Source organism: Aythya fuligula, chromosome 5 (genome assembly GCF_009819795.1).
Source record: "Aythya fuligula isolate bAytFul2 chromosome 5, bAytFul2.pri, whole genome shotgun sequence".
Taxonomy (NCBI): Eukaryota; Metazoa; Chordata; class Aves; order Anseriformes; family Anatidae; genus Aythya; species Aythya fuligula.
Window position 1 is genome coordinate 56,024,761 of NC_045563.1, and position 25,720 is coordinate 56,050,480.

The following is a 25,720-nucleotide window of genomic DNA, read 5'->3' on the forward strand; positions in this document are numbered from 1 at the left end:
TAGACACAAAATAACATTTCCTTTAAAATATTTTATCTTCCAGTGAAAGGTTGTTATTATTATGAGCAGCGTGTCTGAACACTGACAGAGGTTTCCTGGAGAGGTTGTGGGGTCTGCAGCCTCGGCAATGTTCACCACCTGACCAGACACAACATCAGGCAGCCTGCTCGAGGTGATCCTCCTTTGGGCAGGGGCCTTGGACTGGGTGACCTCCAGGTTTCCTTTCCAACCTCCACCATTCTGAGATCCCGTGGTGATCCTCAGCTAAGGTTTAACATGAGAACTCGTGAGTTACTAATAAACATTCAGACTACTAAAGGGTTTCTTTCTTTTTTAGATGACTAAGAAGCCTGACTATGAGTTATACTTGAAAGTTATCCTAATTTAGTTCAGGATACTTATAGGTTTTCTTAATTTTTTCTGCTTTTCATTGTCGTCGTATGTTGCTTTTCTGCACATTTTTCATACAGAGAACAGCAATTAAAATGGAATGAGCTAATTGAAGTAAATAATTATGTGGTGCTTAAAAAATAAATAAGACTTGTACATTGTAGAAGCAGTGCCTGCTTGCGTGGGGATGTGGACTAGCGCCACAAGTGCAAGTCCTGTGAACCACCAGATTTTTCACAGGATCAAATGAAGCAAAAAGTGCTTTTTTTCTGAAATGCCAATATTCATTTCATCTGAAAAGAGTTATACAACTACTCTGTGCTGTTGACTGAGCACCTATCACAAGAAATCAGTATCACTGTGGCTTGCAGTCTTGTGACACCTTAGTGATTTTATTTTATTTATATTTATTGTTTACCCTTTATTAGACTTAATGACACAGTTTGGTAAGATTTGGAAAATTAATGCTTGTGTTTAGATCACACAGGACTTCCCTAGGCCTCTTTGATGCTGCTGCATCTCTCCTAGGTGTGTCAGTCAGTCAGGCAAATAGCCACCATCCTGCCTCCCCTTCAAATCCTGCATCGCTTTGGCAGCCGGATGAGTGAGCTCTTGGAGGATCTTGGCATGTCCGATATTCTTGTGGTTAGCTAAAAGCAAAGAAAGGAGCTGTGCTTGTTACCTACTATCATCTAGTTTATATATAATCTCATAGAAATCTTTCATTTCAGATCTAGTGGACATCCGTAGGTAGTTGATGTCAGAATTTTTATGTAGATGGAATCTAAGTGGTTTTTTTGTTTGTTTTGTTTTTAGCAGGATGGAATGAAAAGGCAAAGGACTTGATGAAAGCTGCTATTCAGTGGAGCAGAAAGGCCTTGAAAAGAAATCTTCCTTAGAAAAGAAAACTTAGAGAAGCATTTTTACAAGTGCTAAATTCTGTCTGAGGTTAAAAATCTCCATGCAAGTCCTACAGTTGTTATAATTTCTTTCAGAGTAGCTTTGGGCTGGTCTGAAAGTCTTGTAATAAAAAGAAAATTAACTAACAGCTTTGGTATGGGTGGTTAAGGATGAGTATAATCGGTAAAAGTATTAGGCATGTAACCTCTTAACTAAATACTTCATAAAGTACAGGAAAAAGAAAACAGAAAACTGGAAAAAGAGAAACAGCTAAAATATGGGTATTTTTTAAGATGAAGAATATGACGTCTATTTTGCATTGAAATGGACAGGCTATGTAGTACAGAGGATACTTTTTCAAAACAAATGTTTTTTAATGCAGCTGTTTTTGTTTTTTTTTTTCAGTGTAAAGCAATTAATTCAGAAATACAGAAATCATTAGGTAAAAACAGAAGGCAATGGAAGGAAGAAAGAGAAATGTGATGCTTGAATGGGGGGGGAAGATGACTTGTAGTTTAGAGTACATCAGTGGGAACAAGAATATAAAAGCTGTGCTGTGGATTTTTATTTTTATTTTTTAGTTCTACTGTAGAAAAAAAAAAAAAGAGAGAAATAACACTTGCTTTATTTTCTAACTTTTAACTGTGAACAATTCTCCTGTTCATGCTGAAGCTCCCAGAAGACATGGATTTTAAGGCATCAACTTCAAGTGCTGTGCAGAGGTGGAATAATTAGGATATCATTTTAAATTTCTTTCTGGTTTTGATAATTATTCACTTGTTTCTACTGCCAGTCACTTTCTTTTTACTGGAATTTTTAATAAGCTGACTTTAAAGCTGCATTAATGTGACCTTTTAGAAGAGTTGATAATGTTTCGAGAATATTCTGGTCCCCTGAAAATGTGGTCTTAGCATGGCAGAGTCACCATTTTGAACATTTCTGACCAGTTCTAGTGGTGGAGTTGCCATTTGACGAACAGGTAACCAAAAAGCATCAAGTGACAGAAGGATTCCAAGGATACTTCACTTAGTGTCTGGTCAACTGGGAAACGCTGTCAAGAAAGTGTTCAATAAATTGAAGCTGTAAGATAGAGTTCAAGAGAGAGGGTTTGTCTCATAAGTGTGGTAATCTGTGATAAGTGAGATAATAAGAGGTAATCTAATTTTATAAACTTGCAGGTGTTGGAAAAATACCCCGTAACACCAGGTAGCAACACCAGATAGCAGAACATATAGTGAAGATCCAAAAGAAAATTAGTGGCTTTATGCTATCTGTTGATGCCTGAAATGGTGGGTATTAGAAATGATGGGAATGAAAGCATGTGCCCCACCAGGACGAGAAGTCTTTATTGCTAGACTTCCCTACCGTACCAATATTTATTTTTGTGTTGTTCCTAATTAGATCATTCCTTGTGACCAAAGTATGGTTACAGCTTTGGTAGCAGTCTCTGTTGACTACGAGCAGGTATTTCTTCCTTTGCACTCATCTGCGGATCCTTGTGTATTACTGGGGCCTACACAGCCCATTTCTGTGTAGTTAGGAGATTTTAGTTGATTTTTCAGAACGTTTGTTAAGCTGCCAAATATAAATTCATATTTTATATGTCCTGTACATATAACCATACTTCAGAGAAACCATCTACAAAAAGACGCTAGCTTCTTCAACCATCACTTGTGTGTTAGTTATGTGAGCATTAATACACTGTGAGAAAGGAAATCATGTCAGCTGAATTCAAACCAGTAGCAGTTTTGTCCAAATGTTTCATATTTCAATGCATTAATAATATCTGCAAAAGGTATACTTCCAATAAAAATATATTTTAGTTTAGAGATTTTAATCTTTAACCTCTTAGTTTTAGCATTACTAGGGTATTTTGCTCTTCTTCTTCCGTTCATTTAAAATTCACTGTTTTCAGGATTAGCAAAGGGAGAGGAATAGAATTCCTTTTGAATGCTTGGTTGTTGCTATTTCTCCCATTCATTTTTACTCCCTGTGTTTATGAGATGATAATTTCTTAAAGTTTCTCTCAGAAAAGTGTGTATTGGTGTTGCTTTGGTTATGCACTTTCTTTTCTTTGCCAGTTTTTTCTTTGAATTTGTGTTAATTTCTTGTAATAATACATCTTCTGTGAACAGGTTTTCATTACCAATTCTGTTGATTTTTCATTTTATATTTGATAAATGAGTGCTGAAGTCATCTTAAAGAAATGTAGCCTAGAAATTGTCTATAACTGTTGGATGTTTTATGTTGAACGGTAAATGTTGAGTTAGTAATTGTATTATGTTTTTTAAATGCATACTAAAACTAGTCAGAAAGCAGATGCAAATCCACATTGCTGTTGCATGCTCTCTTGCAAGTCATTCTGCTTGTTGTGTTGGACAAGGGAATATGCAGTTGCAAATGAGCAACTTTATATGTTATATGTTGCTACTGAGACTTTTTTTTTCCCAATGAACTAGCCTTATGGATACTAATGAAGTAAGAACTGCTTATTGAAGCATAGAAGTAAACTACTCAGAAGGAAACCAACGTAATCCCTTTGAGAACTACTTCAGCATCTATCAGCAGTACACTATAGCTCTAGCGTACTGATGCATGTTCCTAGTCTTCTGTTTTTGCAAGAACCTGACCAAAAATCACAAGTCATTTATAGACAGACAGTGGCTGAAAAAATCTCAATATACTGATTAATTGCTCTTTTTCATTTTCATCTTTTCCTAATAATCCACTAATCTGGGCATCCTATAGGTAAATATCACACTGCTATATAGAAGCCAACACTGACAGAACTATTGATGGCTCCCATCCAAGAGCCCACAAAGAGAGAGAGAGAGAGAGAAGATCCCATGCATTCTGGTTATATCCATGGGAATATTTTTTTCCAGTGCAGGAAAAATCGCTATTTGTCAGAGTAGGAAAGTGGTACTTTTTTAATAAATGCCTTGTGAGAAGTTATTCTGTCAGGAAAGCACTGATTTGCAATCCTTCTCCTAATTGTCTGTGATGAAATTCTCTCAGTTTTACATCTGCCTTGTAAACTTTAGATAAACTAGTCCTGAGGGATTAGGTTTTACATGAATTTTGGTTTATGAAAAAGGGTGATCTTGAGGCCAGTACTAGGAAACGGGACAACTGCTTAAGGAATAGAACTGTTTCTTAGTCTCATAGTTGTAGATGCTGAATGAATGCATGGCACAAAGTCAATTTTCCACAAGTAATATTTTTTCCCAGTGCAGGAGGTTGTGCAAAAACTGTCTGATCTTGGGAAAAGGACTGGCTGAAATGCAGTGTTGTCTTTCTTCTGCAGTGAGATTTTACACAGAGCTGTCTATATATACCCACATCTCTCTCTTCTCTAACTCCCCTTTTTAGGTGGTGGGCTTCCCTGCAAATAGTGGAGTGGACCTGCAGTTAGCTTGTCTCTCAGACTTGTCTTCGCTGTGCTAAGTGTTGGTTTCTCCTGTGCCGTACATCCCAGCTTCCTTGTCTTGGTAGCCCCCCACTGGAGTCTCTGCAGGGTGTAGACATCTCCTGTACAGGCAGGTCCCCAAACTGGGCACTGTTCCAGATGTGGCCACAGCAGCATCAAGGGAGGGGATTATTCTCTTCCCATCGTGTGCCGGCTGTGCTTTTGCCAAAGTAACTCAAGAAGGACTCAGCCTTCATTTCTGCAGGGGCTCACTGCTGACTGCACTGGGAGTCAATGTTTTGGCAGGTGTGCTGTCAGCTGCTATGGCCAATAGCCATCGTTAATTTCTCAAATTAATTATAGTCAGTATATCTTGTTGGCTCCCAGTATTATTACAGCTAGCGCTTTTGTCTTGGGATGCTGAAACATTTTAAGGGTTTGAACATGTAGCAGGTCATATAGAAAACTCTGGTTTCAAGGCTCCCAATACGGAATGCCCTTTGATTTGACATGGTGTGGATGACTCATGGAAGGGCAGATCACCAACTCTAGATGAGCTCTGCTGGTTTTATTCATTTTAAACCCAGCGTACTGAAAGAATAGTACCTCAAAAGTTGCCATCAAAACAAACAAAAAAAGCCAGCATTTAAAATCAAGTAATGTGTTCTGCCAGTAACAAAACAAAAAGAACAAAACCCGCCCTCCCCAAAGCAACTTCTGGGTTTGTTTGGGATGAGGAGAAGCACTAATAGCACACTTCCCATTAGTTTGTTGGTAATTGCCTGTTAGATGTCAGGCTCTATCAGAAATTTGTGTACTTAAGAACACTGAGCTGCTAGGGAAAGTGGTCCAGCCTCCTGGAGTGAAATAGACTTTACAGAGAGAGCTTTGCAAAACATTGAAGGCAACTGTGAGTGCGCTAAAGAGGAGCAGTTATATCCAACAGAAGCAACTAATGAGCCTAAAGAGATACAAAATACGTAATTGTGACCATAGCTCTTCAAGTTGTTGAGGGAGCCAGAAGGATTTAGATGTTGTTTGCTACAAGGCAGTATTAACTGCTCGTAGTTTGCAACAAGAAGGATGAATTTTTTTTTTGCAAATCCTTTTTGTTTACATTTGATTTTTTTTTTAATAAGTATATGTATATAATAGTGTATATATAACAAAAGCTTTGCGACCCTATCAAACCATTCTGTTAGTGTGTACTGATATCATATAAGATTCAAATCACTTCAAGTATGTACTGGCTAAATCCAAAGTTGCATTTATTTATTTATTTATTTTTATTCATTGTATTTGAAAGAAAAGGAAAAAATTTCTGCTAAAAATGTTTTTTTGTTGATTAAGAGTGACTCTTGAATACATGTAGCTTTACTGGACCTTTACACGAGTTTTACTTATGAAGATCACATTTGTTTTTCAGTGAGATCAGAATTTTTAAGACACCTTCACTTGACACAATAATATGGAATACATCCAACATTTTTGTATGCAATGACTTCTCAGATCTTGCATCTAACATGCATTTTTATAACATTGATTTAGTAAATGGCAAGGAATGTTTTACATTTAGCTCAAGGATCCATTTCCTAAGTGTACAAGAGTTAGTTGGCTAACCAGAGTTCAGTCACTGTTCCATCCTCAGGAGAACAAAGCTCTGAAGAAGTCTAAATTTTCAAGTAGCAGATGTATCTTAAAATTTCATTTGATTGGACAATGAGTTGAAAATAAAAATTCTGTTCTTGCTGCTTGATTTTATTGAATTAATTTATATTTTTGCTATAATACCTGCCAGTATCTAATCTGAAAGACTTGAAAATTCAAGTCTCTAAATTCTTCTTCAGAAATAATAATGTAAAAATGTCTGCATATATTTTGGATGCTCTAGTTATTTTGTTGTATAAAGTCTCTAGGTCATCTTCTTGAAATCAGAAGAGTTATACCTTTCTAAAAATAATAAAGGAATACATGTATTACTATGAGTTTTATTTTTCAGATAAATTAGATATTTATTTCCATTATCAGTGTTATTTGTTGTGTTTCAGTAACAAATCCAGCAAGAATGCACTCAAAATGAACAGTGAGTGATAAAGTGTTCCTAAGGATAGTGTGAAAAGGTTTTCCATCAGCAGAATGTAATTTCCCTAGTATCTGGAAACAGCATTTGAAGTCAAAAGCTGTAAGATTGTGAAGAAAGGCAGTAGGAATCACTGCAGCAGAAATGTTTAACCTTTTTGCTTTCCTGCAAGCGTAATGTAAGGTTAGTTTTTATGTTATCTCATATTGAATCTAAGCATTTAATCAGAACAGTACTGTGGTATTAATTCTGTAGCAGGTCAAAAAATCTATTTGGTGAACTTGGTTCATTTGTGCAGTTTTGGATTTCTTTTTATGGTGTAAGTGGGAATGTAGTTGACATTGAAAGCTATTTTTCTCTTTATATACCACTCATTAAATTTCAAATAAGAGCAATTATTTTGCCTTATTATACATTCATTGAGGGAAAAAAAAGATGAAACAATAGTATTGACATTTCACATTCTATGTTAAAATGCCTTCCTATTTCTTTTGCAATATTACCTGAACAAATTTAAATGCAGAACAGTGAGTGCAGCTGTATGCCTTTCATTTAAAGCCAAGGAAGAATACAGAAATTTTACAGTATTAAAGGGATGATCTATTAAATCAGTTCACTTGCATTTCATTTGCATCAGTTTTTTCAAGACAGTAGAAGTTACTTGAAACTCTTACAACTTAAACCCTCAAATCATTATGTATCTGCATCTCTCCCTTCACTGATTGGAGGTAGAATCAAATCTTTACAACATTCAAAGAAGCTGTATTCCACTCGTGGTTAGCAAATCATGTATATGATTTCATATGTGAAAGTATTTTCTTTCTACTAGCTTATTTTATAGCATGGTTGTTTCAGAGAAAATAAATAAATAGGAAAAAAAAAAAAAAAAGTATTGTCTTACATTTCATCACTCCTGACAGGTTTTATGAATGTAATTCTAAATGTTAGTTCTAGAAAATGTGTGTCAAAATGCGAGAAAATTTTAAGCAGATTAGGTTTTTAACTTGTTTATGAGAGAGAACTGCTTTCTTGCCTGAGACTTTATCAGAATCACTTTTTGACAAAGATGCCTAAATTCATGGATACTACTTATATGAAATATTCTTTATAGATTACTTCTGGGATACAGAAATCACTGTTCCTTACCCAAATAATTCCATTTTTATAGTTCTGCATGCCCAGCTCCCATAATTATTTTTTTTTGCATCCACATTGACTTACTTATGTTGAAATAGTACAAAAGTTCCTCACGTTGTGATAAGGTTTCATCTTCTTAGAAATGAAGTGCCTCGCTCCAGTAACAAAATTTATGTGCTCATGTCTACATCATACTATGTAACATGGATTCTTTATTTTTAATTTTTTATTTGAGAAACAATTATCGGTCAGCCTAGAATTTTGTAAGTGAAATACTAAACTTAAGGGTTTCATCTGATACCTTAAATAAGTAGATCATTAATTGCACAGAGTATGTGATGATATTTATTCCAACATCAAGACTCTAAGAGCAGAGAGAGGCAAGTTTTGCAGTGGGAGAGATATCTTCTATTAGCTAATATAATTAGAAAAGCTAGACAATCTTCGAAGCATGTAAGCACTTTTTGAAGTCTCAACTAAAAGCTGCAAACTTCAAATTTAAATGAAAAAGTTGTGAGATTAGTAACATATTAAACAGTGTCCACTGTCTTGTCTTTCAGAAGGTCTAATTGATTTAACTGAATTTTAAATCACGGGCTTCTTGCTATTTGATAACTCTTATGCCACTGTGGTTGAGAATTTTATGCACTTGTTTTATTATAGGAAAGTTTGATGTTAATGAACATAAATTTCAAAATCTTGAATACTTGTCTGTTAACTTTGAGCACACCAGTGGTCCTCTCAGATAATGGGTGGCTAAGTAGTATTACTAGTAATAATTAATATTATTATATTAAAATGAAATTATAATTAAAATTAACTAACAATAATTAATAAGTAATATTACGAAGTTGAGGCTATGGAGCATTGCACTGTAGTAGTTAAGGAGGTAAATGCTAACATCAAAGCTAGGTTGAAACTTTTTCAGATTGCCAGTCTCTGTTTCTAGGTGTGAAATCAAACACTTAAGGGTTAATAGAAGTATTGAGTTATGTACTGAATAGTTTTAAAGGACATTTTACTTTCAAAATACCTTCCACTAAATTTTATGCAACTCCAGCTGCAGTATCTGCTGAGAGCTGCTTGTTAAACAAAGTCAAACTATTTTTTCATGCATACTTGAATTTAATATCTGTGAATTTTTCTGCCTTCCTCAGACTATCTTCTCTTTCTTGTATTAAACATGATTTTTTTCTTCTTCTGCACTCCATTAGCCTCTTAACTTTTTACAAATGAATGCTTTCTGTATTACCAAATATTCTAACAAACAGATAAACAATATAGTAGCATCACCTATGATTAATTTCTTCTTTTAGCATTAGATAACTGTGTAGCAACAGAGGAAGAGCATATTTCCTGGAGCATTTTATAGAGAGTAAAATTCCAGCCATTTTGCTGTGCTCTCATCTTTTTGTAAACTAATTCTCTTCGATGTGACCACCGTATATTGTATGAGAATATGCTCAGTTCAAAACTGGGCTAAGCAGAAGATCAGACTAAAAACTTTGTCTAAGAATGAACCTAAAGTCTGTCTCACTCTTAAAGTATGATGTAATATGCATGATAGGTTCACCAGGATGCTTCATTTGTGGTTAAAATCTAGTACAAAGTCTACAGTCTAGCTTAGTCTTTGTAGCTAGATCCTGTTCTCTGTGTTCAGTGGGAGAGCTTTATCTGGAAAGACCGTTTGTCATCTAAACTAATTTCTTGTGTGTGCGATGTTTCAACTTTCTGTAAGAAGAGATGCAGTGGATATTATGAGATGTGACAAAATAGTGGTTAAAATGTATTTGTGCTTAGGTTTGATATAGAGAAATAGAAATTATGTTCCAGCTGAGCAATTTTGCCATTTCATAAAGGTAAAAAACTTTCATAAAATACATTATTCTTGATTTCTTAAAGGATGTTATTCATGAAAGGAAAAAATATCTTAAAGTAATACAGAAATCTAAATTAGATGCATAGATGAATAGAGAAAACTTGCATAGTTCTGTACAGTTGGCTTAATTGTGTTTGTTGAAAGGATATCATTTTCTTTTTAAATCGCAGACTAGAAAAGAGCACTGGTAATTTTTTTTCAGATACTTAACCTTTAGAGTTTTTAAGTGCTTCAGTAATGATCTCAACTTTTCCCCTGTAATTTTGGAAAATTATAAAATTACAGATTTTTAAAATAGCTCTGTACACCTCCACAGCATGTCTCAAGACACATTGAGCTGTCTTACGTGGGCCTGATGTTCAGGTAGGTGACTCGAGATTGGTACAAAGGTTGCTGAAGGAGGCTAAAGAAAGCCTTCTAATTAACAGGCTTTTCAATGTGTCTTGCTGTAAGAAGCCTTTGTCACATGCTAAATCTCGTCAGTCACTGAAAGCTAGCAGGGAGCTACAGCATGCTTCGTAAAGAAAAAGTTCTTCAGTTCTGCAGCATCACCAGCTGTGGTGATTTGCAGGTGAACAAGAGTTGCATGGCAATGAAATCCATGTTCATCATGTGCTGGTGGCTCATTTCAGACCTATAAGTAAGAGAATCACATCTCAGTTTGTGTGTGCAAACATGTGAGGACATAGACTGAATTTCATTTCACAGAGGCAAACTAGCTACTGGTGTTAAGGGCAGTCTTTTGTTCTAGGTGCCACAACTTGTCAATTCTTCTACAACTTGTCAATTCTTCTGGGTCTTGTATCAGCTCACTGTGTGACTCTTGTTCAGCCTTTATGTGCCTCTTTCTGTAACATCAGGCATGCAGTCATCCACTTCTGTACCTTATCTGAAGGCATTTAGGAGAAATACGTGTAACTCTGGTTCTAAATAGTGCCTTGGGTTTTACTAAATAGTGCTCTTGGGTTTTACTGGTTCTATCACCAGTGTTCACTTTCTTCATTTAAAGTTTCCATTTTAAAAATTTCTGGAGGTATACTAGATTTTCACATGACCTGGAGTTTTACTAGATATACTAGATTTTCACCTGAATGAGTAGATCTACATAACAAGCAAATTCAGAAATTATTATCCTAGAAATGTGTCTGAGCTTACCTCATCATCTGCAGATACCTGTAGGGAGTGGAGGCATCTTCAGTTTAGAACCAAGGAATTCTTGGCTGGCTGAAGTTCCTCAGCAGAACTTGTCTGCACAGTAAGTGTTTCTAGCATTCTTCTGTGCCATGCTTCTCAGTGATGAGGTGACTGTGGAGAAAAAAAAAAAAAAAAAAGCTGTCTTTTAATTACAGACATTATTAATTAGGAGAAATGGAGATCGTTTTCACTGAGGTATTTAATTGGCGTAGCCATAAGTAATGACAGATGTTACAATCTCTCCGGGCTTCATATTCTACATGTCAATCTTACCAGGAGTGTTTTTAAAGTAGTGGTAAAATACATGTGCTTTTTCTGAAAAATCTTTGTTCCACTTAATAATAAAAGCAAAGCATTTCAGATAACCATGTGACAGTGAAAAAGTATCACCATAGCAGCTGAAAAGCAAACTGGCAATATACAGTGAGCTTACAGGAAAAAAAAAAAAGGTAGTAAGTTGAAAATATGTTGGACTGAATTCCTTAAAGTATGAGCTAAGTTATTTGTCTACAGCATAGCTATTGCATACGTAGACATGGTTTCAGCTTCTGGCCAGTGCATGCTCTCTGGGATCCAAAGGATGTCATTTGAGGGAGTCTCTACTTGGGGCGCATGGGATCAGGTGCTGCAGCTCAGTCTGTCTGATGCATCTTCCTGAATTTTTAGGCAGAAGAAATGGATGCTAACAGATAGCTGCAACAAGTTACTGAAGCAAAATTGTTTTTTTAAATAAATGGGTGAATGCATCTTTGACATAATCAGTCTCAAGAAAGAGGTAATTCAGAACCTGAGGATCTGAAATGTTTGGAAATTAAACTTCTAAATACTTGAAGCAATCGGGTCACTGATGTAGTATATGATACAACTCAAGAAGTCATTTAGAATAGTTTTGCTTTTATCCTATCTTCTAGATGCATATAGGAAATATGCCAGATATAGTTAGGAAAGGATGTAAAAAAATTTATGGGAATAAAAATATGACAAGTAACTGGAAGACATTCAAACCGCTAGTCCTTCCTTGTCACATCTTATAGTAGAAATAAGACTCAAAAATAGTTTTATTTTCTAACCAGTAACAGCTAAATATAGTGATGGGTCTCCTCTTGAGGGTTTAAAAAAAAACAAACAAACAAAAAAAAACAAACACAATATTATCATTCATCTTGTGCCAAAGACAGTGGTTTTGTGCAAACAAAAGATAGCACCAGCAAGTTATGAAAACCTTGTAAAGTGAGTTGGCTTAACCAACTAAGAACATGAAATTTATTTTGGGCAGTATTACTAAAAACTAATTGTTTCAGGCCATCCTTCTGCTTGCTGCGTAGTCACAATTCCAGTAACACAAAGCAAATTGCTCTGGGCAAAGCTCCATTGCAATGGGAAGGAACTGTGGGAGCAGCACTTCCACCATACAGACCGCAGTGAGAGGGGAAGCGAACAGCAATGAACCTGAGTTGCCAATGTTAAAATTCAAGTGGCTAATACGGCAGCTAATGTAATACCAGTGGTCAGTGTGGTTTAAAGGCATCAAGACAGCATTAAAAAAAACTATTAGAAATGAAATAAAGTGAATAAGATGAAAGGGAAAGAGCCCTTATTTGTTGCAGACTGAGATCGTGAAGGGCTACGCAAGTCAAAATAGTAAATATTTCTGTGTTTGGAATGAAACAGAGTACAAACACCGATGTGATGCTGTGCAAGGAATAGAAAGTTGAGCTTTTGTAACAACGGATGGTGTTCGCAAGCTGTTCAGAGACTTCACAAGCAGCCAGCTTGGATCATTTAGACTCAAGAATTTTGTCATGTGTCTAGGCAACGTGTGCGGATGCGCATTTGCTACTTCTCTGTACTCTAAACCAGTGGGATGCAAAACAGCTTCAGTCTGAAATCTAGACAGATACATTGCAGTTGTGGTGAGTCTCTGCCTTGCCTTCTGCTGTACTGAATATTTTGGGGCAGAGGCCAGCTGCCTGCGTCCGGCGGTGTTTGTCACGTCCTGATGTGCATGACCTACAGACGGAGTTACCCAGGCTGCGGGTTTGGAGGTAAGGCGTGTGGGTTCGGCAGCGGGGTCATGGGAAACACAGTTTGGAGAGGGACTTAGTGAAAATAACTGCGTTGGATGGGAAGAAAAAAAAAAAAAACATTTGTGTGAGCAACAGAGGGTTTTAAACATGCAAATAAATGCTGGAATTATTTTTTGTTTCTGCACCATGAGCCGGGGAGCTGGGAAGGTACAACACTTGGAGTTACATGGCAGTAACTAGTTGCCTTGATTGAAACTAAGATGTAATCTAATCTTGTGCTTTCATGTTATTGTTTGAAATTTCTCCTGTATTTTCTACCTGGGTACTTGGTTATGGTCTAGTTAATGAAGCATTTGTTACGGATGCCACTGGTGCCAACTGGAGAGTGCTCTGCTCTGGCTGGGCGCACGTCGAAGCTGCTGAGAAATGCTGAGAAGTGGTGCCTCTGGTTGTGTCGTACTTCAGGGATCAATGGAACCTAACAGAGGGGAATTCAGGAACTTGCAAGTCAAAGGGGCTTAGAAAATGTGGTTTAAATATTTTGAAACTGTGGCTCCATACTGGATAAGGCCTTTAATAATGGGTAAGGCCATAGATCGGTCTACATTAATCAACTCCCTGCCTAACCACTTTTCTGGGCTGGTTTGTACAGAGATGATCGAGTCACTTTGTGTTCCAAGGGCTGTTGGCTTCCCCACTGCACTCTGCCTGTGCCTCCTTTGCTCTCCACCTTTTGAAGCAACATTATCTTCTTTTCTGTTCTAGTGTTAAGGAATGGAAGCTGAGTATTTTAAGTGTGTAGACAGCTATTTTGATATATTTTTCAAACGTACTTAGTCCTATACTAACACAACTTAACAGGAATTTAAGGTCAAGAAAACCATGATGCAATAACATACATTGCAGTATCTTTCTACCTGCTTGGCATAATTAAAATAAGCGTAAGTAATGCATAGCATTGCATAGCATCAATCTGAAACACAGCCTTAGGAAAGAATTCTCCAACCAGAATTTCTTAGATTTAATCTTTGCTGAACACCGATTTAGTGGATACCTGCCAGAATAGCAAAGCATATGTTCAAAAGCCTGGCAAGACTTGAAGAGCTTTGGCAATACTGTGCCACGCTTACTCTGTAGCTAATTCAGCAATGTGCTATTAAAAACAAACGGTACGCCTCAGTTTTCACTGATAAATTTTCCAAATATATAACTGATATTAGTCAAGTCCTCTGTAGATTCTTTAGTAAACAAAATTGATTAGTGAAAACGCCTACATAGAATGTAGAAGAAATTCTTCTGACTGTAGGAATCAAGATGCTTTGCACTTGGAGTCAAAAACCTATTTCTCTTCCTGAAGTGCCAAAGATTGTAACTTTTTATCCAGAATTTATAAAGCTATTTTGGATTGTGAGCATTATGGAATGCCTATGCTACTTAATTATCAGCAAACCAGTGTCCAAACATAGTATTAAAAAATAAAACCAGGAGTAGTCTAATAGCACTCTGTTTTACATGCTTGTGAAACCCAACATTACCCATCCTGTTGTGCAGGAAGGCTGTGTCACGCGTTCTACTCTCTAGCTCAGAGAAGGGTGCCATGCAGTGCTCTGTTTGGTTCCTGGTTTATAGCCTTTTTATTTTATGGTATGAATGATTGTCACAGCTCCCTAATGCAGAGAATTAATTTCAAATGAGAAGTATTATGACAGTGCTTAAGGGACCGTGTCTGTTTTCTGTCTGTTGGATGTGAGAGTGTGTGCCTGTTCCTTGCAAAGTGATGAAAAAGCTTCCATATATTGCCACTGGCTCGTATTTTAAGTCACTGCTGTGGTTGTGCAGCCTTTGCTCCCTTCTCTGCAAGGATAACCAAGCAGCTGTCTTCATGTGCTCCTCAGGGTAATTGTCAGAGCGATACCTTGTACAGCACGGTTGAAGTAAGAGAAAAGAAAGCTGTAGAGCTCCAACTATGAGCAGAAGCGTTAAGTTCTTGCTTGCAGTGGTTTCTTGTCAGTATTAAGACCTTGTCAGGAGCTCAAAGCTGTCTGCCTGTGTGCATTCCTTACAGAAGGCACAGCAGGTTCACCACAATGCTGGCTGTGGAGCTCAGAAGTGCCTGGCTAGCTCTCCGGTCTCGTGGCTTGGTGGTAGAAATCCAGGTTCTGCTACCCATAAGCATAAGCATGCTTAAGGGACTTCCTAAAGAAGGGTAGTGCCAATGGTTTTACTTTTTTTTTTTTTTTTTTTTTATTCCAACGTAATTCAAGAGGCTCTCTGACTGATTTAATAGGTCTTTTTTAAAAAAACAAAAGGTGGCTGAGACTTTGCCTAGATTCCAAACACTGGGAGAGTAATATGTATGTGGTGTATAAGACCAAATGCAGGTTGCAATCATTCAAACACATTTCTTTTAAAATTCTGATTCTAATCTAAAGGATTTTAATGGAATATGGAAGTACTGTATCCCCTAACCAGGTAATATTAATGATAAGCATTTATAATACCTCATTTGCATCTCATACATGACATATTTTATCCAATTTCTTCCAGAAACAATGTCCCAGCAAAGTAGGAATTGCCAATGATTTACTTCTGAGTGCTTGTCTAATACCACATCTGTTTTGGATTTATCGTACTTTACTCAGGAGCGTGCCTGGCATACGAAGTACTCTTACCCAGCCATCAGGCAGCAGTCACTGCTTTAAATCTAAGCACATAAAAGTCTTCAGAGGAGGGCAAGTATAATCATTTGTATAGGTAGTAAGGAATCGGAACAGAATTGCTTCACTCCAAGCTGCAGGAAAATACAAAAGGAGAACAAGTTACGTAATAGCGACCATAACTCAGAGTAAAGCAAAAGTCTCCTTAGGGATGATATTAACATTTAAGAGAATAAGAAGAGACTTTAAAGATATTATGGCAGAGTGCCAAACGCCAGCTCCCATTGTCTTTCTCAAAAGCATGTGCCCACACAGCAGCAGGTACCGACCTGCCTTGGAAACAAAAGAACTTGAAAAATACATGCATAATTGATTTTAAAAGCCATCCACAATATATGTCCTTCCCTCATGGAAACAGAGATGTCAGAGAGTAAATGGGATAAAAGGATATATCCAGTCTTTCAAATTTAAACCAGGCATTTCTCCATTTCTAGTGTTCTGCTGAGCATACTCTTCCTTTTCCTATCAGCACAAATAAAGCCAATATGATGGTACTGGAAATCACTGCGCTTGGAACTCACGAAGAGAAGAAACGATCGCATAAATGACTGTGCGTGTTGGGTTCACTTGTGATTGTGCTTTCTCCCAGTGGGAGAAATACCTATAATAATGTGGTCTTTGCCCTCTGTGCTGATATCTGAAGACAGCTGTTATGTTGAGACTTTCTAAGATCTTGATTTCTTTTTCCAAGTCCTTTTCTTACTTCAAACTGATGTATAAATGCTGTCATGCCTTCAGTATGCATTTGACTGAGCAGGCAGTGGTTTTGGACTGCAAACGTAACCAGTATCTGACACCTTGCTTGGGATTTGCAGAAATTCTCAGAAAATGAGCAGGACTCAAATTGTGAAAGGTCATGGCTTTCTGAAGCATGTAAGCGTTCTTTTTTGTAGGAATTGATTTGGAATCTGTCTCAGTGGTCCACAGTATTGATTGAGTAGTCCACATATTCCAGAAAAATGCAGCCAACTTCTGGCAGAAGATTTTGGTTTCTGTCTCTGTGGGTTTTACTGGAATAGCCTGCTCCATGCAATATCATCTTTACTACTATAGGCATCAATATTTTTCTCCTGTCACCATATTGAAAGCTCTGATAGTACAGAAGTCATGCTCAAATGAACGCATAAATTTTGCATACCCGTAAGTATTTTCCGGTAGACATTTATTGTCTCAGTCTGTGCTATTAAATGATTCACGGTCAAAGGGAGCAGAAATATGGCTCCTGGTGATGGCTTATGGACATCCTTGCTTTGGGAGAGTCAAAGTGTCTGCTGGAGGTTTAAATCCCAGTAGAGTGAAAAATGGGAACGTGATTGCGTTGCCACAGCTGCTTCATTACACAGCAAAGTGGCTGTAGTGGGGCAGACGGTGAGCCAGGCAGCAAGCATCAGGTTGAGTATCGAATGTAGTGCTGGCATGCTTCAGGTGTTGCAGTGGGTAAGCAACCTTCAGCAGAGGGGCAGAACCTGCCTGAGCAGAGGTTCAGACCAGCCAACCTCCAGAGGACCCTGCCAGCCTCGGGGGTGATTCAGATAAGCGGCAATAAAGGCTTCTGAAAAAGATACAGCTGGTTTCGCTTCAGATTGGGAAGGCAAACTTGGATCTTCTTGGTGCAGGGTGGCATAAGCATGCATGAATTAATAATCACCTGTTTCTAAAATTGCTGGTATAGTTTTTAATGCCATTTAAAAGGGCAGCACAAGTAATAACAAGCATGAATATGATGAATGGTGAAAAAATCCAGCAGTTTTCTCTGTTTCTCATATAGGAATTATGTTACTAAGTGTATGCTGTAGTCAACTTTATCAGGTTTTACTTCTAAATATTTTATAAAGGATATTGCAGATTGCCTTTCTCCTGCATGGCACTTAAATTCTAAATTATTGTATGATAAATTGTTTGTCGTGCATCTAGGCTTGAAAATTACTAATTGCAAATAGAACTAAATTCGAACATCTTCTGTTAAGGTAACAATCATAATTTCTGAAGCCAAAATTGACGGTTTTAAGAGCATGTACCTTTAACAACAACAACAAAAGAAGTAATACATGAATGTGGGAGTAGGGTTGCAGTGTTTTAGTGCTGTCTGCTGGAGCATCCTGAGTGTTTTTCAAACCATGAGCTTAAGCCCACCTGTAGGCAGAGAAGAATAGTATGGGATGAGTCAAATTTAATACTGATTTTGGTGAGCACAGAACTGAATTCATGGTGACCTCTGTTTTTCCATAGTAAATACTTTTCAGTGTATATAGACTTTAAATCAGTTTTTCACAAAGGATGACCTCAATATTTCTACATTTGTCAGGGATTGTCTATCAAGCTGGTGACAACCATGCAAGAAACCTAGTTTTTCTTATCCTGAACCCTTATCTTACTCATCCCCCAACGAGTAATGGGTAACATAATTTCACCTTAAATGTTCATTTAAAACACTGATTGATTGCAATATCATTGAGTGCTTTAGTTCTCCCTTAACAGATTTGGATCAATTTTCTGTAATTGAGTTTATTCTTGATATACTAGAGAAATTTTACTTCACCAAATAAATCGTGGTGATTCCTAGTCTTGGCACTGTATGTTTTGTGTATTTTTATTAAGTATTCATTACTGTGACAGTATTTAGAGGCATTCTGAAAAGCATATAACCATATAAATGCATATTATAAGGCTGCACAAAGAGCTTTTAAGCCATTAGTGCCACTGTTGTAGATAAGTGCTTAGGGATTCTTATATCCAGGGATTATTTGACTGCTTCACATGATGAGCTATTAAATCCTCATGTGAAATTTAGTACAAATTTTTTTGGTGATTACGGATTAGTTTATCATTGAGTTTAGCAGCGGACTCGTTTGTCATCTTTGCAAGTAGATGAGAACTGGTAAGTTAAGCAGTCGGGAAGACTGGCTGATCCTTAGCTGTGGAAGCACACAACAAAATTGAAAACACACCCCACGCCACCCCTGAAACTTCCATCTTATGTTAGATTTTGTCTAGAAGATTGGTCCACAGCTTGCTTCTGAAAGAGTTAAAGCCTGTAGCACATTTTTTTTGTTGTGGAGATAAAGCCTTTGAGGCTGTGAAATCCTAATGGAACTATTGTAAAAACTAAGCCATCTGAAGGAAAGACTTCTGCTTGTACCAACCTTTAAAAGCACCGTGTAAGCATGTCTTCAGTTTCTCCACTCTTTCATATTTCTCCAAGCTTATCAACTAACATCTTTTTTGTAGTTTGGGTACCGGAGGCTGGAGAAGAACTTTCGCGAATCATCCGTTTAAGGCAACTTTAAAATAATATATTGATTTTTAGATTAAAAAGCCAGGTAAAAGGAAACTAGAAGATGTGATTTCAATGTGTTGAATGCAACTAAGGCTTAACATCAGGTGCAGTCTTAAAATCTTACAAAAGTTGATAGGGAACTCACTACGAACATAAGTTGTAAATAGCTGAAACTTTTCATATTGTATTTAATATAATGCTGTATTAACTCGGGCTTCTTCAGTTATTCCTGGAACCATAAAGAAATGCCAGAAGGTAAGTGGGTTCTGCAGGCTCCATTGCAGGTATCGGATGGCACATCCTGCCATGTTTAATCAGCTCTCTTGCAGTTGACTGGAAGAAGAACCTGCAAACTCAGCAGCATCATCCAAATGCTCCTGGATGATGCTCAAGTGTGAGGCACTGCCAGCACACCTAGGCAGACAATACTAAAGCAGCTTCATTTTGGCTTGGAGTTCACAGGGGACCTGTTAACAGCTGCAGTCAGGAAATGCCATTGTTCTATCACAGCACAGGGCTGGAAGGGTCCCCAGGAGATCACTAGGATGTTCCTCATCCATAAGTTGTGATTACTTTATTATTTCTGATATATTATTTCAACCTATTCTAAACAAGAATGATTTAAGAAAAGGAGGAGGGGTGTTAAAAATATATATATATGCACTCTATTTTAGGGCTAGTAATCTTGCCTGTTAAGAAGTTTTTCTAGTATCGAACTTGGTTTTCTTGTAACTTAAGCTCACTGCTCTTTTCACTAAGCATTGTGGACAGGGAGAACAATTTATGGCTCTCTTAAATGCATAAGCTTATGTGCTTGAAGACTATTATCATGTCTTTTGTCTATTGACTAAACAACCCCAGTTTGTTCAATACTACTTCACTGGTCATGTGTGCTCACTCTAATTCCATCTCATATCCTGCTTTGTAGACTAAGTGATCAATTTTTCCTTTCTGAAAAGAAATGCTAAGTATTTCAATCAGTTTATAGTGTCATACATTGTTAATGAGAAAACTTGTATATACATATATTTGACATGTGGTCAGAGTAGTGCCCGACTGCTTTGGAATCCAAGCAAAGACAGTTTTGCATAGTCTCTGAAATCAGAATTGCATAAAAAGTATAATCAAAATCTTTACAAAATCAGGATAAGAGGATATACAGTATGCTTCCCTTACACCCACAAGACCTGTTACTCTATTTTCGAAATAAAAACAGGGCAGTGTGATATGACTTGTCCCTGAGATATATGGACTGGCGTCCACTCGACTTTCTTGGTTCCTTCTGGTCAGCAGTGTGCAGCCGACCATCCACAGATCTTGTGATCTAAAGAGGTTAGGAAAAATAGTGTAAGCAAGCTCTCAGAAAATTATATTCTTGTTGTGATCAGTGTTTGTATTTGTGATAATTCCAGAGGTTTTTAACCAGAATTCCTTTTTCAGTCTGTTTCACTACAGTCATGTGTCTTGGGTTTTTTTGTTTTGTTTTCGTTTTTCCCCCTCTTCTCCTCCACCCACCCCACTCCACCCCCAGTAATCTTCCTGGATTCCAGCAGTGTGCTTTTAGTCACTTGTCAGAGTTTCCTTGTGCATGTATCAATAAAGCTGGACAAAAAGACCAGGCTACAGCATGCCTGAATTAGTAATGTACAAGGGTAAAAAGGTGAAGGGTAGAACGGATGAAGTACATAACTCTGGAATAAACTATTTAATACATACTAGAGATTTTCAGGAGTTTATGCTTTGACCAAATGTGGGTGTATTTTTTCTTCCACACTTTAAAAGCAAGGCTCTTGAAAATTCATATATCCCCTTCCTAAAGCACGTGAGCAAGATATCAATTCAGTGAAAATGTCAGAGGAATTCTTTTTAACATTAGCAAATATGTTTTTCCCAACACTTTTGAAACAGATGAAGCAGTTTTTTGGTTGCATCACTCCCCCTCCCCCCAAATGTTGTCAAAATGGATGCACTTATTCAAAATTTTATGAAACTTCAAAATGTGAAATGCTGGTTGTTAATCTATAGGAGTTCTTAGGCATTAATTTTATTGGTGCCTTTTGTAATTTGTCTCGGGTAGGTATGTTTTCCCCAATTTTTCTAACAGTGTTACTGTTACTTAGTGCAAGCCAGGAGAGGAACATCTACATAACAAAGAGAGGAGGATGAGAAGATTCACATCAGAAGCAAAATTCTTCCTTCTGCTATTTCCAGTAGCGCAACTAGCACCAGAATTGTCTTTGCTTTCTGCAACACGGAGAGCTGCAGGCATGTGGGTGGTGTGGGACGATCTGGCACCTTGACAGAAAACAGTTTGCACCCTTAGAGGTCCACGTGTTGTCACAATAAAGCTTAGATTTTTGGAGGGGGCTATGAAGTCCTGTTCAGTAAAGACTACCTAGCTGAACTGCAGTATATGAATAATGCATTTAAAATCTGTTTGCGTTTTGTTGCATGTAATCACGTCAGTGAGCATCTTTTGGTTTATGTAACTAGATGCTGACCCTAAAGTCCTCACTAATGTGTTTGCATCATAACTGCACACCTGGTTGTGCAGCAAAGAGGCGCATTCAGTTCCCACAATTTTACAGTGTTTGTAAGTGGTAGTGCTGTGCTTAAATGGAATCACATCGCAGAGCTCTTCACGGGGCTGTGTTCTGTGAGTAGCGCTCCTGCCACTATTGTCATATTTTTGGACACATGAGGAGAAATAGATAAGGTACAGCAGCTCCTCCCGGTGACAAGTTATTAGGCTGATGCACCCTACAGAAAACACACATAGCCTTTCATCTGCATGGGTAGTATAAACAACAAATCAGTGTTAAGGTGCTAGATGAGTTCCTTATCTTTTTCTCTTATCTGACAGATGACAACAATAAAAATTAAGAGAAATGTGCTTTAGAATAGTAGCAGCATAACTTACAGACAGGAGTGGAAAAGTGTGAGCTCTGTGATTGTATTAGCACAGTGTTCAAATGAGAAATTTTAGTTTTAATGTCTTTAAAAAATAATGTGTCGTTGCTCATGTTTACCATGTTAACCTTTTGTTCAAGAATACCGACTTACTTTATTGTCTCTTAAAAAATCTATTTGAATCATGTGTTTATTTGGAATATGATTGAAATTGTAATTAGATTTAAGAATGTCTTATTAATTCTCTTGTAACAAGAAAAAGCAGCTGTGAAATTATGCAGTACAGGTTCTGTCAAACCTAGGAACTTTTGGATTGATTGTTTATATTTTACCTCATATTCTTTCTCTGAAATATTGCTTTGAGATTTGGGATTTTTTCAGTCATAAGGATTGACAAGAAAATCCATTGTGTGAGTTCTACTGGAACTTGCACAAATGGCTCCCTTGGAGAAGAAAGGAAGGCAGCTCGACCTGTCCAAATTATTTCCTCAGTACTGTTTGCTTTATGTTGCTTTTTTAAAACAAAACCAAAAATCAACCAACCAATGAAAAAAACACTTCCATCTAAACAGATTATTAAAGCTATTAGATGTTTGTTTTTTTTCTGAGTATCTTATCTTAGTTTATTTTGATACTGATCTTTAGATTATATGTTTATTTTTGACCATTTCTTGCCTCTTTATTGTGAGACCTACCTCCACAAAAGTAGCAGTTTTTTTTTTTTTTTTTTTTTTTTTAAAGTAATTACACCTATTAAGATTTAGTTCTGTCTTTGCAGCGGGTTTACATGGCAAGGTTTCAATTTCATCTTCCAATTTTGAATTTCACCAAATTTCATCTTTTATTTTTTACAGCCATGGAAGTTGCATGCATACTTGCATTTAGAAATAGTTTATTTCATACTCCAGGGCTTTGTTGTGTGTGTTGCATATTCTGTAACCTGCCTGGCCATAAGAAAGTACTCGCAGCTTTTGCAGTGCCTGTTACAGAACTGCACCTTCTGCAAAAGGCCCATTATTTTGCACTACACACAAGAGTCTATCTCTGGCACTGCGCAATGCTTTTAACTTCTGTTGTTGTCCATCCATGCAAAACTGTAAATTGCCATCTGCATTGATCTCTTTTCATCTTAACATTGACAAATGTGAAAATGACCAGAGAGCTTTTTGTTACTATTTTTATTACTTGACAAAATGTTAATTTATGTACTCATTAGTCTTAAAAATTCACCATACTTGTATTTTTTCCATAGTCTCTTCTATCTGCCAAACATAGACTAATTCTCCTCAACAATATCTGGATTTCTCTTTGAGAACACTAGTTTTATGGTTGCTTTTCAATATAGTCAGGTTTAATCCAAAGCAGAATATTATTCCAAAACAAATCTCTTTTGTTTATTGGCACAAATTCAGGTTTTTGTTTGGTTTCATTGCAGCAGTTTAATTGCAAGCCTCAGTCAAGTCATCATTCGGAGCACTTTCCAACTGCCTGGAATTCTCAACTGTGATTTTGCAGGCATCACTTTGTCAACAGAATATAATCCATGTACTTGCAGGTTTCTTTGAATTCAAATCAAATGTGATGTGTAATTAACCAGCCATTCCCACCTTGGGGTCGATTTCTGGAATTCAAATGCAAATTTATGTAATCTGCAAGATGATTTTTTGTTGTCCGTTTCTCTTAAAGAGCTAAATTCCATTGAGATTTGTGCCAAAGCCTGAGGAATACCAGGGTATTACTACTCTACTGATTAAGCAGCTCTTTTTAACTCAGATTTGCTTTGCATGCCACATTGTCCATTTTACCACAGGCAGATTTTACATAGGTTTGATATATTGTTTTGCAAGGAATATGCAGAAAGCTGAGCAAAATCAGCAGTTAAAATGTGCATTGGGTCATAAGACCCTGCTTCTGCCTTGCTGACTTCTCATCTGACCAACCATCACAGAATACAGATGTTAAAAAAGGACATGCCACAGTCAACCTTGCCTGTAAAGGAGCTGGCTGCTACAGACCGTTCATCTCCTAAGGTGAAAAGTGGAGCCATTTGGTATACAGGGAGAGAAAGCACAAATTTTCTGACTTGTATTCCTTTTGGGGCTGTTTGCTTCTGTTGTTATTTTTCCTTTGTTTGGCTAGCGCATAAATATTATTTGGAAAAAAAAGAAAAAGATAACTGGACTCAAACCCCTTGATACCTATTAATTTTATGCTTGGTGCATTTAAGCAATATCTTGCTCTATTAAAAGGCAATAATGCACTTTCTTCCTATTCCTTAACCTCATTATGTTCTTGCTAAATCAACTCAATTGTAGCAGTTCTGGTCTCCTGAGGATTCTCTGAGAAAGCATTTTCAGAAGAATTTCAAGACTGAGGCCTGTGGAATAGCCTACTTTGAGATGAATATTCTCAAGATTTACTGTTGTTCTTTGGGGGAAAGAGAAAAAACAGTATTTTGTTTCATTTGTAATGTTTTCTGGCAGAAGTGTTTGTTACAACGTTGGAGATATTCCAGACTAGTTAGCAGCCTGCTGAAGCCTTTTAATTCCCATGTTCAGTTAAGCACAAAAATATTTTGTTTTATTTTTATGGGAAGTGTTATTGATGACTCAGGCACACATTTCGTTGCATTGAAATCAATGTTTAAGTGACATAAGAACAGATATTCTTGGAGATAGGCTTTATAGAAGGTACTGCATAAAGCTTTGGAATGATGTCATTAATTAAATTATTTTTGTCCCTTTTTTTCCTTTCACTTTGGCTCTAAAAAAAAAAAAAAAAAAAAAAAAACTAATACCTTTTTCATTAAAAATAACATGTAGGTGGTCTAAACCAGTTCCCAGATATACAGAAAGAATTGATTTGGGGCCTGTATTATGTAATCGAGAATATAAGGGGAAGAAGTAAGGTGTGAAGATCTGAAGGAGAAAAAAAAACGGCATTTTTCTAAAGTAAGCGGAATATTATTGATTCTGAATGAGGTAATGAAGTTTTTCTTAAATGGGAACACTACAATTTTTTTTTTTTTTGTTTATGTGGCAATCCAGACCATACAGGGGCCTAAAAGTCTTCAAATAAGAGCTAGAGGAGCCTATACATGGTGTTTTATAATAGAAACCTGTATTTTTTCCCAATTCCATGAGCATAAGGTACAAAGGTATGCTTAGATATTTCATGAAATACATTTTTATTTCAGAAAAAAGTATTCTAGTGGTGGTTCATTACAGCAACCCTTAAGTACTGGCATTGGCTACTTCTGTGAATCTTGCAACCTGGGACAACTTCTATATATATCTTAGATAAAATCACACCTAAAAAAGTGGCTGTATTTTTTTTTTTCTCATCCTGTGTGTTAATTATGTATTTTTTTTTATCAAGGTAGAGCTGTTTAAAGTAGTAGACCTCACTTTAATTTTCAGTTGATTGTTACAGGAATTATCCTAATAGGCACCATGTGGGATCGAGGACAGGCATCTGTTAAATTTAGGAGAGGTTTGTGCAGATGCAGGTCATTTGTTGATTCTGCTGCCAAATTTCCTGGTGCTTCCATAGGGAAATAGGTCTTTACTTCATAGGCCAGAGTGCAAGAGGTATATAGAATGGAAGAAACGTAATTTCCTATTCTTTGTGATCATGTAGTAGATCGGTGTGTGTGTTGTTGGATGTTTTGTTTTACTCTCCATTTGGTATAGTTAGGACAAAAATAAGGCCATGTCTGTTTAAATAGAGTTTACAATCAAAGCTATAGAACCAGATAATATTGTTTCCAAAAGTAACTTAAATGGGAGGAAAGTCTTAAA

At 36.9% G+C, this 25,720-nt stretch overlaps 1 protein-coding gene across 5 annotated transcripts in view; it reads left to right on the forward strand.

Annotated features, from left to right (window-relative positions):
- ANO3 (anoctamin 3) overlaps window positions 1–25,720 on the forward strand; it is a 206,469-nt gene that overhangs the window by 81,002 nt on the left and 99,747 nt on the right. The window contains exon 1 of one of the 5 annotated variants that reach the window (XM_032187910.1): window positions 12,602–13,034. The exons of the other annotated variants lie outside the window; for them this stretch is intronic. Within the exon in view, the coding sequence (XP_032043801.1) occupies window positions 12,989–13,034 (46 nt within the window). The 5' untranslated portion in view covers window positions 12,602–12,988. Of the gene's footprint in view, window positions 1–12,601; window positions 13,035–25,720 lie in introns of those variants that run through there. 5 annotated transcript variants of the gene reach the window in all.